The 18,125-nt window shown below is 39.8% G+C and overlaps 1 protein-coding gene across 15 annotated transcripts in view; it reads right to left on the minus strand.

The window, feature by feature from the left end:
* ryr3 (ryanodine receptor 3) overlaps positions 1-18,125 on the minus strand; it is a 539,734-nt gene that overhangs the window by 61,741 nt on the left and 459,868 nt on the right. For all 15 annotated transcript variants that reach the window (XM_039741277.1, XM_039741278.1, XM_039741276.1 and 12 more), the window contains 3 exons: positions 17,245-17,296; positions 14,709-14,762; positions 7,855-7,954 (listed from right to left, as the gene is read on the minus strand). In XM_039741277.1, the coding sequence (XP_039597211.1) occupies positions 7,855-7,954; positions 14,709-14,762; positions 17,245-17,296 (206 nt within the window). The remainder of the gene's footprint in view (positions 1-7,854; positions 7,955-14,708; positions 14,763-17,244; positions 17,297-18,125) is intronic.

The following is an 18,125-nucleotide window of genomic DNA, read 5'->3' on the forward strand; positions in this document are numbered from 1 at the left end:
TTAAATCACTTCTTAAAACCGTTCTCACCTCTCTGCCAGCGTCTTTTGTTAATCTAAATGTGCCGATAAAGGAAAAGCTGCAAGTAGCCGGCTATTCCATCCCCCCAACGACTTAGAACGTGCACAAACTTCTCTCAGCTCATGCCTTGATTGATTATCTGGGAGTGGAAATAATAGATCATTATTTGGAATACATGCATTTCACGTGTGTTCCGTTTCTACAGTAATCCGTGTAAACACATTTTTAAAACAGAAACGTTTTTCATATTGTAGTAGTAAATGACAAAATGTAAGCATAAACTATATAATGTATGAAGCCTGAAGTCCAAATATCAAACACATTCACAAAAGGTACAAATATAACAGAATAAGTATGCTTTTATTCAAAAATATACCTGCAGAAAAAAGCCACCTTAGTATGCCACATTGACACATACCTACTACAACTGCCACAGTAGCGTAATGGTATCAGCTGTTGACTAGTATTCAAAAGGTCATGAGTTTGATCCCACGTGACTCAGTTTTGAGATGTAAACTGCTCTTATTCTTACTATTTTATAATAAAAACTTACATTTGATTTCAGTGTGTAACAGCCGGTGTAATTTATGATACTTGTAAAGGTTAGTGTTTTTTTTATTCACTTTTCATTCTCTCAGTCATGTTCAGGATCCTTCCCTACCCTCCCCCACCCACATCTGAGAATGCTGTTTTCACATAAAGATGCGCTGTAGCTCTGCAGCGTACTTGTGACTGCATTCTCGTACCAATGCTTGCGAACTGAAGTGCCTGCGTGCACTTTTCGTGGCATTACACGTCTATTTTTTTGAGCATGCCCGTGTCGCTCAAACACAGGAACATATGTTGGTGTACAAGTATAACAAAACAACTGCACTTTTATTCTAGACTATAAGTGATGAAAAAATAAAGCAAGTTACAGTAGGCGGTTGATACGACTGCTTGCGTGGTGCAATGCTAAGAACTGCTGATTTCCGATCCGTGCTATATAAAATCATCACATTCAAATATTAACAATTCCCACACACCCTTCCTACATTCACGACATGTGTACTTGTTGCAGTGTACACATCTCTCTGTGCTATGGTTCCTATTACATTGAATGAGCACCTGACATTGTACTTTCTTCCCTATATAAATAACATTTGAGTATAGTGCGTCTCCAAATAAATTACATTCGAGCTATAGCGCGTCTCCAAATAAATCACATTTGAGTTATAGCACGTCTTTATCTGAAAACAGCATTGTCAGATTGGGGGTTGGGGTGGGGAATTGTGAACGCGACTGAGAGAATGGAACTGAATAAAAAACAAAAAAGCTAACCTTTACAATTATCATGCATTTACACTGGCTCTTACAGACTGACTGAAATCAAATGTATGTTTTTATTCTAAAATAGTTCAATACATGCAATATTATTTGAAAACGAACAGCATGATGTTTTTACATATATTGTCTCTTTCATTCATCGTGCAGTTTGTAAGTAGTGACCACGTGTTTTTTCCCCCGATCTTGCCAGTTCGTACATGTTGCTGTATGGTGGTGTTTCTTTTGTACTCCAGGACATGCAGAGGACAGAATAGTACAGAGCAGTAAGTTCAGCACTATATGCAATCAGACAGACAGACAGGTAGAGAAGGCACTAGATATATAAATAAACAGGGAAGGCATTGTATAATAGATATATAAAAAACAGCTAAGGGGATAGATATATAGATAGGTAGGAAGGAAAGGCACTATATGAAAGGTAGACAGGGAAGCTCCTATTACTATATAGATAGACAGGGAGTTCAGGCAGGCAGAACGGCGAAGGTTAAAAATAAATAAATTTTCTCCCCAGCGGGGAATCGAACTCGGATCTCTTGAGGTACAGCAAGTCTGCTGCGCTCTAAGTGACAAAATCTTACCAGTACACCACAGAAGCTGCTATAAAAGACTTGAACCTTTTATGAAAGTGTATTTGCTCTTTGGCTGTCAGGCTTCATACATTTTATAGTTTATGTCTACATTTTGTGACATTTATTACTAAAATATGAAAAAGTTTCTGTTTTAACATTGTGTTTACACAGATTACTGTAGAAACGGAACACACAAGAAATGTGTGTGCTCCAAATAACAATCTATTATTTCCACTCTAAAACTCCACTTCACTCCCAGATAATTGAGGCATGAGCTTGGAGAAGTTCGTGCACGTTTTGAGTCGGTGGGGGGATGGAATAGCCGGCTGCTTGCAGTTTGTTTTTATCGGCACACTTACAGGACAAAGGAGGCTGGCGGAGAGGTGAGAACGGTTTTAAGAAGCGATTTAAGGTGGAACAGATCTACAAGTTTTTTCGTAGGCTCTGGTAATTCTAGTGTTAAAGCCACCATCTTTGCAAAACCCTCTGCAGTTCTGTTTTGGACTCCATACTGAGACACACACACACACACACACACACATATATATATATACATATACATATACATATATATATATATATATATACACACACACATATATATATATATATATATACACACACACACACACACACACACACACATATATATATATATACACACACACACACATATATATATATATATATACATATATATATATATATATATATATACATACTAATAAAAGGCAAAGCCCTAACTGACTGACTCACTGACTCATCACTAATTCTCCAACTTCCCGTGTAGGTAGAAGGCTGAAATTCGGCAGGCTCATTCCGTACAGCTTACTTACAAAAGTTAGGCAGGTTTCATTTCGAAATTCTACGCGTAATGGTTATAACTGGAACCTACTTACATACATATACGGCCATAGCCTGCAGCTCGGTCGCCATGTGAGGCGGAGTTGCGTCCCTCATCGTCACGCCTCCCACGTAATTGAGTGCCTGCCCATATAAGGTCGTCCGATAGACGACACGCTGTCGCGAAATATTCGCGGGTGAAGGACTGTGCTTATTCAAAGATGAGATGGTCAAGGATAGACTAGTGTTTGGCACAAACTCAGCGAAAGTGAGAGAGAAACTTTTAAGTGCTGGGTCTTAGCTAACATTAAATAAAGCCGTGGACATCGCAAAATCACACGAGATAGCACAAGCACAGCTGAGAACCTTTGATGCATGTACTCTGAGCGGCTCACGTGAACTGACTTTGCAGGTCTGGGAAAGGTAAACCCGTGCAAGCAGTGTGTGATAAAGAGGAAGACGAGCTGCTTATTGATGCAGTAGGAAACGAACAACCCTCTGACACTGAACAAGCCTTTTTACACAAATCAATAGGAAAGCAAGGTGTAAAGCTTAAGTTTAAATTACGTTCATAAACACGGTGCCACTAAATATTTGCAGGCAAATCCACAACGTAATACCGGGAATGCCTGTTAAACAGTACCGATTTGGGTGGTGATCACTTTGATGAATGAAACCTGTTCAAAAAACGCATTACACAATTGAGAAGGCAGCAAAAGAATATGAAGCGAGTGACGTATACAAGCATATTCATAAGTGCAGCTACTGCGCAAAGAAAGCACGCTGTAAACCTTAAGTTTAAATTAAGTTCATAGACAGGCTGGCACTTGTCATGCCTACGACAAATACGATATTCGCAAGATACAAGTTTAATGAGAAGACGCAGGCTATAAACAAGACTTTTGATAATTTTGTAACACAGTTAAAATTGCTGTAACAGAGTTAAAATTTCTGGTGAAGGACTGTGCTTATGCAAACGAATAGGAAAGCTTAAGTTTAAATTAAGTTCATAGACACGCTACCGCTAAATATTCGCAGGCAAATCCACAACTTAATACCGGAAATGCCTGTTAAACAACTTAGATTCACGAGCACCGATTTGGGTAGTGAACACTTCGATGAATGAAATCTGTTATCTTTACAACGGTTGACAAACACAGAATATAACTTGAACACAACACATCCTCCAAATACAAACCTGATTGAAAGAAATAATAATCAAATCCTTGATGACAGCAACACTCATAACAGTGACAAAACAATTACATTGACAATCATGTTACGTTATTTTTTAAAATGTTTTGCTTTTTTTTTCATAACTTCTTTAACACACTACTTCTCCGCTGTGAAGCGTGGGTATTTTGCTAGTATATGTATATATAGTGATAGATGGCCAGGAACCCTGCCCCGGCGGGATGCCTGGAGGAAGGAGGAACCGGTAGAGTGGTGCTTCTTTTCCCTGGGCATTCAGCCGGTCCTTGATCCCTAGGGGACAGCACTTCCGGGACACCAGGAAGTGCTGACAGACCAGGGATGGCTTATGCCCAGAGTGCTTCCGGGTGCAAGGGCAGCACTTCAGCCACACTGGGGAGTGCTGCCAGTACATCGTCAGGCACCTGGAGCACATCCAGGACAAGATAAAAGGAGCCACCTCACTCCAATCAGAGAGCCGGAGTCGGGAGGAGAAAGACGGAACTTGCGAGGAAGGAGTGGAGACGGCCAAAGAGAATTGAATAAAAAAATTCATATTTTCTGGAATGGCAATATTGCAGTTGTTGCCTGTGAGTTTGCATAAAAAAATATTAATTAGTTTTTAGTTTTCTTACTAACACTACAGAGTCAGCTGTTTGGGACATCACATCGAAGTAACACAATTCTTTATGGAGAAACATTAATTTGTTTCTGTAGCACATGAGCATTTTTCACTAGATACCATCACAATGGGAGGACATTGATCAGCCTTTTGTAAATATACAGTGAAACACAGCAACTTGTCAAACATATTGAAAGCTCCTCTGGAGAGGTTTTACCCATGTTTCGCATAGCATAATGCCTCATTCAGTCACCTTTAAAAAGACTTTTCAAAGCTTGAGTCACAGCAGGACAGAGGTCATACTTAGCCAGTTTTCTATGCACTCCATAATACCTAAATGTCCCCAGCCAGCATTTCCAGACACAATGCATCTTAACTGCAGGCAAGGTTTCAGCTGAGTAGCTGGACAGTGGATTATTCAAGAAATGGTCGCTCTCAAGAGACAATACCAGATCAGAACCAGCATATCAGACTAGCCAATCTGAGATACTGTATCATTCAGACCCTCAACCTGTAGTGATGCTTAAACTACTGACAATCACAGTTTGCACCATGGTGCTGACCTTACAAAAAGCACACATATCAGGGAATATTTGCTCACAAAGACACAACCTGACCCTACAATTTCAGGTCAGGACTATCCTGATGAAAGCTGATGTGCAGCTGCTAATTTTTCTCACTTACTTAATTCCATCACCACACCTCTGGGATGCCCTGTATTGTAAAACCTAGAAATATGAACTTCTAGTTGTAATGGTCACCAGGGTCATCAGGTCCTTCCAGAAGAAAATAATATGATACGAAATGCAGACTCAGATGTTCATTGGTGCTATATGGCAGATGTGTTAAGCAGTGGTGGTTGTAAGAGGAGATACTAGATTTTGAAGAACTGCAAGACCACTTTATTTCATTTTCAGTTGTTATTGTTTTCTTGTTATTTTCATTTGTTTTTTTTGTATTTCAGTAATCAAGATCAAAAATGTTAGTCTAACGAGTGACACTTCATTATTCCAGTAATATAAACACAAGCACTGACACTAAGGGGTATGTTGGGCCCTATCATTAGGCCCATTTATCTAGTACAAGGTAAGACTGCAATTTGAATTCAGAACAACCCACATTCTTCAAGGCATACATTTAGTCATGAGCTGGAAACATTCTTTAGGGAATATGATATATGCTGACTCGTGAACATCACACAGCTCATACTCATTTTTCATCCATACATTAAATATTGTATTCTCTTTAATTTCTATATCGCTATATTTAGCACCAATTTCAAATCTCACAAATCAAGATTCATCAGACCAGCTGATATTTTTACAACCTTCACAGTTTTAGTGATTTCATACTCACAGTAACCTTGCTGAATGGTGGTCTGCAGCCGTAGCTTATCTCATTCAATTTTCAGTATCTTGTGTGTTCAGAGATAGACATCTTTCTGCACTGCATAAACAACTGTAATTTGAATATATGTAGCTTTCTGTTACCTTACCTTGAACAAATCTATCAAAGTGTTTTTGCTCAAAGAACTGCCACTCAGTTGAGGGTTTTTCTATTGCCCCTGTTTTTCTGTAAACTGAAAAGACTGAGATGCATGAAAGTATGACACCCAGGTTCAAGGGGAGTCTGGGTAACCCAGTCATCACAAATGGTGGCAGTAGTGGGATAGACAAGTGGCAGTGAGGAGCAAAGACAGAAAAAGAGCAGCAGGAGGACTTGGTGTCAAACTGTTAAAGACCCGCAAACCCAAGCTGGAAGAAATGAGAAAATTTGAGCTTTTAATGAACCATTTATTGATTGCTTTAACTGTGGCATTTAAAAAGTTAATTTTCATTTTAACATCCTGTTTTAAAAAAGGGACTTTTGATTGTTTAATTGTGGGGATTTTAAAGTACTTTGTTTATAGGTTCAGGGCCACCAATTGCACAGGGTGAGTATGGTGATGCATCCCTCCCGTAAAACGAGTTAGGGGTCTGTGGCAGTGTGCCAGTTTTCAGTAACAAACAGTGCATTAAGGTTTCGGGCAGGCATGGGTACACACAAGTAGCATGGACAAGCGACCCTGGGTTGTTGATGGGGAGATAAGGTGGACTTGAATTCATGTGCAGACACATGTGTTTCAGCAGGTTTCCTCCTTAGTGCTCTACGGTTTGTAATTAAGGAACCTGCATGCACTTGCATATAAAGGAGCCCATGGTAAGAGAGGTTCAGAGAGAAGACAAGTAAGAATGAGAGTCTGGAGGTTAAAAGTTAGGAAACAGATGAAAGAATAGGAATATGGCTGAGCCAATGCTGCTACAGGGAGGAGGCAGGCAGTTGGGAATGTGACCCCAAGAGGAGTAAGCAGACGGCACTGACAGAGCAGGTTTGCTCCTGCTGAGCACCAAAGTAGTCGGAACTACCAAACTCTCCAAGAGGACTGCCGCTGAAAGGCTGAGATGGTGGTGTGAGAAAGGGATAGGGCTTGCGAGGTTCACATGGATGATGAGGGATAGCAGAAAGGACATGAGCTGGATAAAAAGGATTGACTGTACCTGTCAAAGTATGTCTCCTCTTGCCAAGGAGGCAGAAAAGGGTAAGCAGAGGAGACATCTATTTTAGTTGGATGCACCAAGGCTCAAAAATGGCTTTTAAAGATACAAATATAGAAGGCATTTCAACCTTCATCTGAAATGTTTGGATTATTTATTTATTGACGATTTTAACCTCAACAAGGAACACTGTTTTTAGGGATTATTTATTGACTCAGTTATTGAAAGATGAAACTGCACTGCACTTTTGTTTGGAATATTTTCTTCAATAAAAGCCCTAAACCCTTAATGCACCTTCTCTTGCTGTTATGTTCCTTTAATGTTCAATTCATCTCACATTCATAACAATCAATGGCCCAGGTTCAAGGTGAGTGTGCCAGCTGCAAGCAACCTGGGTATCACAAAAGGTTCTTGGAGGACAACTGTTTTGGGAGATGTTAGAACAACCATATCTGACACTACACTTCACAGCCTATCAACCACAGTTTAAGTACCTCAGATCATGCCTCTTTAGTGTTCTAATGTTTGGCTGAACAACTAAACCTCTTAATCTCATCTGAATGCTCAATTTGGTGAGCTGAAGACACATAAGACTTTTCTCTTGAAATTGCCTCTGCAGTGAGAAACTATAGCTGACTGTGTGCTTTTAAATCAGTAAAGAAAACAAACTGTTGTTAGATATAAAATTACATCTCTGAAGTGCATAGTCAGAATGTGCTCTGTGTCATTGTGGTGACTACATGTGCTTACCTTTGCTGGCACTGATAGTCTGAAGCACCATCTCAGCAGCTCCACGCTCATGTAGTCTGGCTTGCTGATACAGGGTCTTCTGCTTCTCCATTTCCTTTTCCTGGGAAATCAAGCAGCACAAAGTTTTCCACTAGAACACAAACCTAACTACAGAATTTTGTTGAAACTCCATAAAGGTCTTTCACACTGTTCACACTGCACCAAGTCACCAGGGACTTCATTTATAAACGGTGCATATGCACAGAAATGTTGCATAAGAACGTTTCCATGTTCAAATCGAGATGTATAAAACCTAAACTTGGCGTAAAGCCACGCACATTTCCACGGTACCTCATACACTGTTGTACACAAGTTCTCCGCTCGGTTTTGCAGACTGGTGGCACCCAGCGTCAAAGCAGTGCTACTGTTCCTGTGTGGTTACTCTTTATTTTCCTGATGTGGCTTTATAAATACACTGATATTAATCGCATATTGTTTATTAGTGTAATGCATCTGATTGTAAATTACCTGTAACAATATAAGGGTCCAGGGAATAGCCATAGTATTCCAAATACCATAACTGCTTTAGCGTTGTTACTCTCACTGCACCATCTTCTTCTTTTTCTTCTTTCAGCTGCTGTCGTTAGGGGTTGCTACAGCAGATCATCTTTTTCCATATTACTCTCACTGCACCACTCAGAGTATTTATATTACTGTATCAGAGTGTGAATCACAGCAGCAGCTGATCGCAAAAAGAATTATCGGTATTCAGTATCAAGCACACGCTGTCTCAGCCACAGCAAAACGTATCAAAGCCTTTCCTCCTGTACGGACCTCGCGGTTCAGAAACAGTTTTATCCCAAGAACTATAAACGCACTCAATCAAGTGCTCCTTGTAGAACTGTTTGTACTTTTAAGTACAATTACCCCACTGTAAACTACATTTATAATATTACACAACCTGAGCCACTTTATAAAGCGCGTATTTACAAATGATGACGATATCATTTTTAAGATGAAATGCAGCATAATATGTTAATTATAATATACAGATAAAACTTTAACTTCATTTAAATAATCTGTATCTATACTAATAAAAGGCAAAGCCCTCACTGACTCACTCACTCACTCACTCACTCACTCACTCACTAATTCTCCAACTTCCCGTGTAGGCAGAAGGCTAAAATTTGGCAGGCTTATTCCTTACAGCTTACTTACAAAAGTTAAGCAGGTTTCATTTCGAAATTCTACACGTAACAGTCATAACGGTCGATAATGGTCGACAACGTCCGCCATGTTGAACTTTCTTATTCATGGCCACATCTTCACGAAATTTGGTAGGCGGCTTCCCTGCGCTAGCCGAAATCGATGTACGTACTTATTTCGATGGTATGACGCCACTGTCGGCCGCCATATTGAACTTTCCAACGTCACTACTTTTCCAACTTCCCGTTTAGGTAGAAGGCTGAAATTTGGTACTTATTTCGGTGGTATGATGCCACTGTCGGCCGCCATATTGAACTTTTCAACGGTCTTTGTTACTTATGGGCCCATCTTCAAGAAATTTGGTACGCAGGTTCCCAACGCTAACTGAATCCTACTTACGTACATATATACGTCCATAGCCTGCAGCTCTGTCACGGTGTGAGGCGTTGGGTCCCCGATCCCAACGCCTCCCACGTTGTTGGCTGCCTGCCTATATAAGGCCGTCTGTCACTCCAGTCTCTACATTCCCTTCCTTGCTTGGCCACAGGATTCACGTCTCCCTGCTGATAACTACAGCCTTTTTATTTAATCCACGTCTTCTCCGCTGTTTTATTGTTCATTTATTATTGTGTAGGTATTTTAGACTTACTTTACATTGTTCAGGTACCCATTTCCTTTATCATTCCAACCGTACCCCATTAACATGTCTATCGAGGTGATCATCATCGATCAAAGAACTATCACTTACCGAGTGGTTTCCATGCCCGGAGATGGCACCTACATTTTCCATTTTCTTTGTTACATATTGCACGGCCATATCAGGCTCACTCTTGATATCCGGAGGAACATTGTGTCTTATGTATTGAATGACTGGGACAGGTTCAAGGTGTGGACTGATGACGGTACAGGAGATAATTATACTACACAGAAGCACTATAAGAGTGAAATTCTTAAGCCCTTCACCTATGCATCTGCATGTGAGTTGATGGCTGCTGCTGAATTGTTCGGTTGTGTACTGAATTGGCCAAATATTTTACACCTTTCGACAACCGCCAATGCCTCTTAAACATCTTAGATTGACAGGTGACGATTTCAGTAGTGGACACTTTGATGTTTATGAATGTTTAAACTCTCAAAAGCTGTATGTGAAGTTATCGATGAAACTGGTTGTATATTTACAACACTTGACAGATGCCGAATGTCTCTTCAACACAAGTCCTACAAATACTGTCATAATTAAAACAAACCATGAAACTCAAACCGATTATGACAGCAGCAATCCAAGCTGTGAGAGTTGAAACAAGATTACTGTTCACATGGCCAACTGTACGTTGCATGCTCAAGAGTAAGCTCAGCGCACAGCTTGGTCATATTACAACCAGAGGGCCGAACTCACAATGTGGTATACAAAGAGATCCTTAACAAATAATTATTGGTATATTTTCCCTCAGTTTAAAAAGGTTTAATTTTCTTTTTAATAAAAATTGTAAGGCAGTACTTCGCCGTGGGTATTTTGCTAGTTGTTAATAATTAAACATGTGAGGACACGGTGCCGCAGCGCTAGCAAGTTCACAGATTGTTCCTGCCTTGAACTCTGTGTATTTACTGAGACTGGTGCGACACTGGAAGGATAGATGGATAGAATAATTAAACACGTACTATGAAGATATTTCAATGTTCCCTAAAAGTTTGGAAGAATCGTTGTTGTAAACTTACAGATGGCTTATTGTCTATTACAGAGCTGATTGTGTGGTGATTGGGTATTTGGAGAAAGAAAAGGACAGGAATTGGAGGTTAGTATGTTTGAAAGAGACAGTACTGCTACAATAAATTATTTCATCGAAGGTCACGCATGGCACAGCAGCATCTTGTGTGAGACATGAACAATCACTGCGCCATTGTGTTTCCATGTTTAATAACATGCTTTCATTCCAATCATCATGAAAATATCACGTATACATCTCAGTATTTTAATTATTCAGAGAGCTGTAATATCACGAATGTAATGGATTATGTGTCCTGTCGGAGAAAGAGAAAGACCAGAAGCACGCAGTGATTCCCACACATAGAGCACTTAGAAAACCAAATATGAAACAAAGCATTTAACATGCTACTTTAGTTACGATGGGATTTGAGAAACTAGTAAATTAAATAATTTTAAGATGATGTTTATAATGTTCTACTTTAATGACAAAATAAACTATGTGATTAAGGTGGAAATTTTGAGATTAAAGTTGACATTTCGTGCTTTTTTCTCCACTGTGTGCCTTTTTTTTTGTCTGTACTATAATAATCTTTTATATGACACTCAGACGGTGGACTACAACTTGCCTTTTCACAGCGATTTTGATATCTGACAACTTTTTTTTTATTTTGGCACTGTGCGACTTTGTGATCTTGAGCTTTCGAGTTTCTCCGACACACTATGTCACTCGATCAACTTCCTTTTGTTGATTATACCACTGTTTAAATCAACAAATAGTATGTTTTTCCTTTGCCTCCACTTGGTATTCGCTGAAATTCTTATATTTTCCCCCGTGCTTTTCCCATTGTCTTTTCACAGAAAGCTGAGCTTAAGGGCAATTTATATTGATTTGCATAGTCAAAGCGACATAATTCTGCGAGGAATTGGGGCAGGACAGCAGGCGCGTGCATGTGCGTTACTTTTCACGCTGACCAGGATTTATGTAGCAGAAGAACGTGGAAGTTGGAGTATGCACAGATTCCTGCATCTGGATTTTTATGTGCGTAAGCACATTTCGGCTTTTGTGCTTACATCATGTTATAGTGCGAATTCTACACACAGCGTTATGCATGAGGCCCCAGGGCCTTCCACCAGCTGGCCTGTGCAAATATGTTCTTGTTGCTTTTGTAAAGTATTTGTTCAAAGTGTTGGCTTTACAAGAGACTATATAATACAAAATCTAACTTTCAATACACCTAGGGCCTCATGTACGTAGTGCCCCTCTGATCATTAAAGGAATCCCGGACTGAGTACGCAGGGTACAATACGGGTAGTGAGACTGGTAAGAGGTTAGAGGTAACAATCATAGAGCCAGGTGTCACATTTCTTTGTATCCCCCATTACGAAAAAGAGGTTAAGAGGTGAGTCATTTGCCACAGGTGATCTCACAACGTGATGGACCACCAGGGGCCTCATGTATAATGCTGTGTGTAGAATTCACACTAAAGCATGGTATACGGACAAAAGTGGAAATCCAGATGCATAAAACTGTGCATACACCAAGTTCCAAGCACTTCCCCTTTATAAACCCCAATGAACGTGACATTTAATGCACATGCATGCGCCTACAGCCCTAAACCAACTCTTCACAGAATTTTGTATATTTGAATATGCAAATCAATATACATAAGCTCTTTTGGACATGCTTTGTTAAATGACAATGGCCAAAGCACGTGAAAAAAAAAAAGAACTTCAGCAAATGCGAAGTGGAGGCAAGGAAAACATACTATTTGTTGGCTTAAGCAGTGGTATAAGCAACAAAAGGCAGCTGATGGAGTGATACAGAGTGGCATAGATGCTCAAAAGTTTAAGTTCAGAAAGTTGCACAGTCCCAAAATAAAAAGAAAGATATCAAAGTCAGTATGAAAAGTGAGTTGCAGCCCATTATCTGTTTATTCTGTTTAGATAATATTACAAAAGATAACCCCCGTGTGATGGTCAGGCGGTGATGGTGATGCTGTGCCCAGAACATCTTCAGGCACTGGCTGCACACACACTTCTGCCTCAGAAACCGCTGGGCAACTGTCTGGCTATGTGATGATGGCAGCCGTTCTGGCGTCACAAAATATAATAGTGGATGCTATAGGAGATGTGGCCAATGAACTAAGGAATATACGGGCTGTTCTATGTGATATTGACCACAAAGTAAATTAACCGGTTAAAAAATACATGCTGCCTCTCATTACCTGTTTTTACATTCTGCTAATTCCATTCAAACAAAGATGTAACGCTGTCTGGTTTGGCTGATCATTTGGTGGGTCAGGGTCAAGTTCATCACACTGCATCTCTTCAGGTATGGGCAAGCCATGATTGTGTGTCACATTATGCTTGCATAATGCAACACACTTTCTGTGCACTATAAAGCAGCACATTAATAGAGCAGAAATGCTTTCTATTTACATAAGCAAATTCATTCCTTGAAGGCACCTTAGTAGTGCAGCATCGGCACCGACTGCCACAAAGAACAGATTCTCCGCTCTTTACATATCTTTTTGAAGTGACTCACTATCTTTAAAAGGACTGCTTGCCTTTGTTGCACTGTGACTGTGTAGAGCTGCCGTTTTTATAGGGTCTCCTGCTATATATAGATAATGTAATGCTAGCTCATTCTTTTGGTGATTCATCCTTAGCTGATGCAACTTGTCCAGTGCCGTTGCAATAGCAATGTTCTTGCAGCTGACTACTCCATTTAAATTTAGAAAACTGGACGTTGTTCAGATTTTCTCTTTGATGTTTCCCAGTTGCCTTGCAGTTAGGAGACCCGGGTTCGCTTCCTGGGTCCGCCCTGTGTGGAGTTTGCATGTTCTCCTCATGTCTGCGTGGGTTTCTTCCGGGTACTCCAGTTTCCTCCCACAGTCCAAAGACATGCAGGTTAGGTGCATTAGCAATCCTAAATTGTCCCTAGTGTGTGCTTGGTGTGTGGGTGGGTGTGTGTGTGTGTGTGCGCCCTGCGGTGGGCTGGCGCCCTGCGCAGGGTTTGTTTCCTGCCTTACGTCCTGTGTTGGCTCCATCAAACCCCTGTGACCCTGTAGTTAGGATCTAGCGGGTTGGATAATGGATGGATGGATGTTTCCCAGTTCAATCAAAGTGTAAGGAAATCATATATAACTGGATGACAACAGGATGGCACAACTCAGTGATGTTTGTGAAATACCTGATTGGTAAAGGAAGTTCATGCTGAAAAGCTCCTGTGACTAAAAACTGAGAGTGAAGAAAACTTACAAAAGAGCAGATAGAGCACAATTCTTCAAAGTCTGCCTTTGTAAAGCATACGCCAGTTCTGCAAGATGATAGCTCTTGGACAACAAAATCGACTTAGAAGCCAGTCATCATCATCTATACATATTCACTCTCTTTTAATTCTTCCATTTGTGATGTCTTCTAACAACGCTAAAGCAGCTATGGTATTTGGAATAATTTGTCCATTCAGTGCACCATTGTATTGTTACAGAATGATTACAATCAATTGAATTAATTTTGTAAACAATATGCATTTCATTTTGGTGTATTTGATAAAGCCTGTGTCATTGATGCAAATTTAAAAAAGAAAGGCAGGCCACATAAAGAGCAGCACTGCTTTGATGTTGGGTGCTGACAGTTTGCAAAACCGAGTATAAACTTGCATGCACATGGTGTGAGGCTGCTGTGAAATTGTGCATGGCTTTATGGCAAGTTTAGTTTTTATACATCTCAAAGTGAGTGTGGAAATGGGCTTATGCAACATTTTTGTGTGTACTCACCATTTATACATGAGGATCTTAGTGATTTTCTCAGTATACATGCAGTTAGAAACAAATCTAGTCTTTAATGGATTCCAATGAAATTGTTAATGGGCTGCGTGGTTGCTCTGACTTTACTGAAATAAATGTCTAATGCTGCTAAGCAAAGATCTAAATCAGAATAAAGGTAACACACTGCCACCTACCTCAAAAGTCTTCTCTTTTCCTTCCTCTTCCTCCTCTTCCTCTCCTTGGCAGCTCTGTACAAAAATGAGCAGTGTTAGGCAATGAAAAAATCTTACTTGCTGGGCATTAATTGACTGCTGTAAAGTTCATATCCAAAAGCTGGCAATTCAGTGACTAAAATCCTTCACCAGGATACTCCAGAAGTAAAAGAGACTTCTCTTTTTTTGCAATCATATTTTTACCATTCAACATGCCAGAAGTTCTGACTACACGGTCAAAGGGAGCTGAAGCCTATTGTGAAGCACTGGCTGAAGCAAAGAAAGGAGGCGACTCTGGATGTAGGGTCATTTCCCTGTATAAGTGAACTAATTAAAACTTGGGGCATGGTGACATATGGAAGGCTCCCCAACAGAGTACTTTTGCTATATACACTATATCAGAATTTCCTAAGCTATGCTGCCGGTGGGTCACAAGTCATTGTTGTTTTAATTTAAACAGTTCATGGTGGCTTGTCACACACTGATTAATCAATTGTCATTGCTGTGTTGATCTTCCTCAATTTCGCCCCACCCCAACCCCAAAGATCAACAGCTGTTCTTTAGGGGAAAACCACTATCCCCACTCTGGTGACTGGCAGTGATTCTCTACAGGGTAACCACGACCCAACCTTTTTGTAATAATTAGGTGCGAATCTACAAAGTGAGAAACACACCCCGCTCTCTGTAATGATTGGTGGAGATTCTCTGAGGGGAACCTCCCCCATCTCCATCCACTAACAACTGTCTGTGAACCTCCAAGGAGGAAGCACCCTGTTCTGGCCTTGAGGACACTATGAAGGGCCTCAACAAAAAAAAGTTTAAGAAACACTGCACTATATAATATGACATTTCTGGTAGGTTAAAGAATGGGGGCTAAAAAACACATACACTGCTTAAGCACCCAAAAAGCTTGAAAAGACACTGCCTTGGTAGAATGCCAGTCCATCAAGTGTACAAATTCACATAAGCTACACCTATTTTGAACATGAGAGGAAATTAAAGTTATTGAGCAAAATCCATGTAATCGCTGGATGACTTCACAAGATGCTGTATGCTATATTGCAGGGTGGTGGTCATTTTGTATTCCCCAGTTTATATGTGGGTCATAATCAGAGAAAAGCTTGTCAGGCTTGAACCAGAAGTTTGTTGTGGAGTATATAAAAGAAACTCAAATAGCATCACAATTTATGGGTAGTGGAGTTAACAGTAGGAAATCGACTTGTGTAAAACACTAGAATTCTATTAGTTTAGTTTTGGAGTTCTCCAAGTGACTAGAAGGCCATGCCAGAGCTTTCTCAGAAATACTGGGGAAGATAATCATCTGGCAGTCTATAGTACTTGACAACTGCATGAACAAATGGGTCTAGCAGGAGGAATTTTAGTTATGTGCTTCTCAGGGCTTCATTATGTTGTCCGTGATCATGCATCAGACGACCTCAAAACAGTATAGGGCTGGTGTTTAAAAGCCCTTGGACTTGAGAGGTAGAGAGAAGAAAGGCTTAACTGGCAGAAGAAAAGGTGTGCAAAACAAAGAGAGTGAAGAAGAATTGGAGAATCTGTTTGGAGACGCCAGACCTGTATAATTAGGGCTAGAAAGGCATTAAGACTACTGCTCTGCTTTTTTTGTGTTGATAATTTGTGTTTACTTCCTTTGCAATTCCTTCCCATAATTTTGCTAGAATTAAATATTATTTTCTCCTTATCTCCTTTTTGGGTTCAAAGACCATTCAAAAGTGCCTACTACAGTCCATGAGCAAATACACTTAAATCTGTAGCAGAACACATCTTTTGCCTCATGTGAGATTAACATACAGTGCACTGCAACTCTATAAGGTTTTGTCACATATTTTCTGTTCATTTTTGTGACATTTATTTATGTTAAGTTTGCTTATGTTGATTATGTGCATTACCCTTTGTTTTTGATCTTGTCTATAAACTGCCCGTGTTATGTTCAGCGTGTTTTGTGGGTGGTCCCACCTGCCAGTCACTGACAAGAACTGCCCTATAAATTCAAAGGGTCTTCCCCACTTCCCAGCAGTCCACTTTGAATGAGCTAGGGCGTTGGTGAGTTTACATGTGCCTTTTTCTGTGCTTTTTGTGAATTACTGTATTTTCAAACTGTTTGTTCTGTTTTTGACCTTGCCTGTATTTCTATTTGGAGATGTGCTCACCTTGGATTGCCCTTACTGGCAACTATTTTTTGCTTAATGTGATCCACGTAGCTTTATGTGTTTACAGAGTTTTTTTTTGAAAATTAAACCTTTTTATCTTATGAAGATTCAATGCTTTCCCTTACTACTAGGAGGAGTCTGATGGTTTTTCCTCTATTGTGAGCATCTTTAGAAACACTTTTTGGGAATTACCTGCTTTGGGAGTCCTAGTTGATCATGTCCACTAACAGGCTCAAGAGGCTAAACAGATCTCCGAGGACAACTGGCCTACAGCTTGATGCATGCAGCTATAAAACATTGAGATGCACCTAATTTGCCAAAAAAAAGAAACACAGAATATACATTACCTTAGCCATCATGTCCGCATAAGCAATGTACAAGGGGTCTTCCTCCAGGGAGCTGTAGATAGAAATAATGAAACATCTTCAGGTAAATGTTTAAACCAGGTATTAGAAGTAATTTCTATATATGATTGCCACATTTCCATTTTCTGAAAAGATGCTTTCTTCATAAATCTCAGCCTTATTCACACAAACATAAACCTATAGCTTTACGAATGTAGGAAAAATATCTAATTGAGTTATTTTAACCAATACTGTGATTTAAATTGTAACATTTTATAATCAGTTATATTTAATTATTTTTGCGCTTGTTCTCACACGGCTTCACATAAATCCATATGTCTTTTGAGAGTCAGAGATTTCACTTCTGCAGTGTACTTTGATGTTGCACGCATTGAGGTTGTAACTACATCTATGTCTTACTGCAATGCCATTTGTTCTTTAATAGGTGACACCATTATGGCATGTTTTTATCATCTGTTTCTGTGGCGATCTCACAGAATTCTGCAGAATTTTATACATCATCATTATAGAACTATTATAACTACAATGACAATCGACAATGACAATAAAACTCAAAAACAATAAAAAAAAAATCTAATCTTGAAATACCAGAACCAGCACCCACAAGATCTCTTATTGTGCATATGGTCCAGAGGTGCATACAAAAAAAATTTGAGAAAAATGGTTGTAAGAAGTGAATGCATAAAATATGGTGGTGTGTGGGGTAACCCACAGGCAGTGATTGCAGCCATTGTTTATGGAAAGTGTGTGTGGAGTTGGAGAATGCAGATGGAGTAAATGTAAATTCAGATACTAGGAATAGGGTAATTTTGGAAAAAGTAGAGATGCTCTGCTATGTAAGTGGCAAGTTAAGTGCAGACAGA

This window comes from Polypterus senegalus, chromosome 18, assembly GCF_016835505.1.
Source record: "Polypterus senegalus isolate Bchr_013 chromosome 18, ASM1683550v1, whole genome shotgun sequence".
Lineage (NCBI taxonomy): Eukaryota > Metazoa > Chordata > Cladistia > Polypteriformes > Polypteridae > Polypterus > Polypterus senegalus.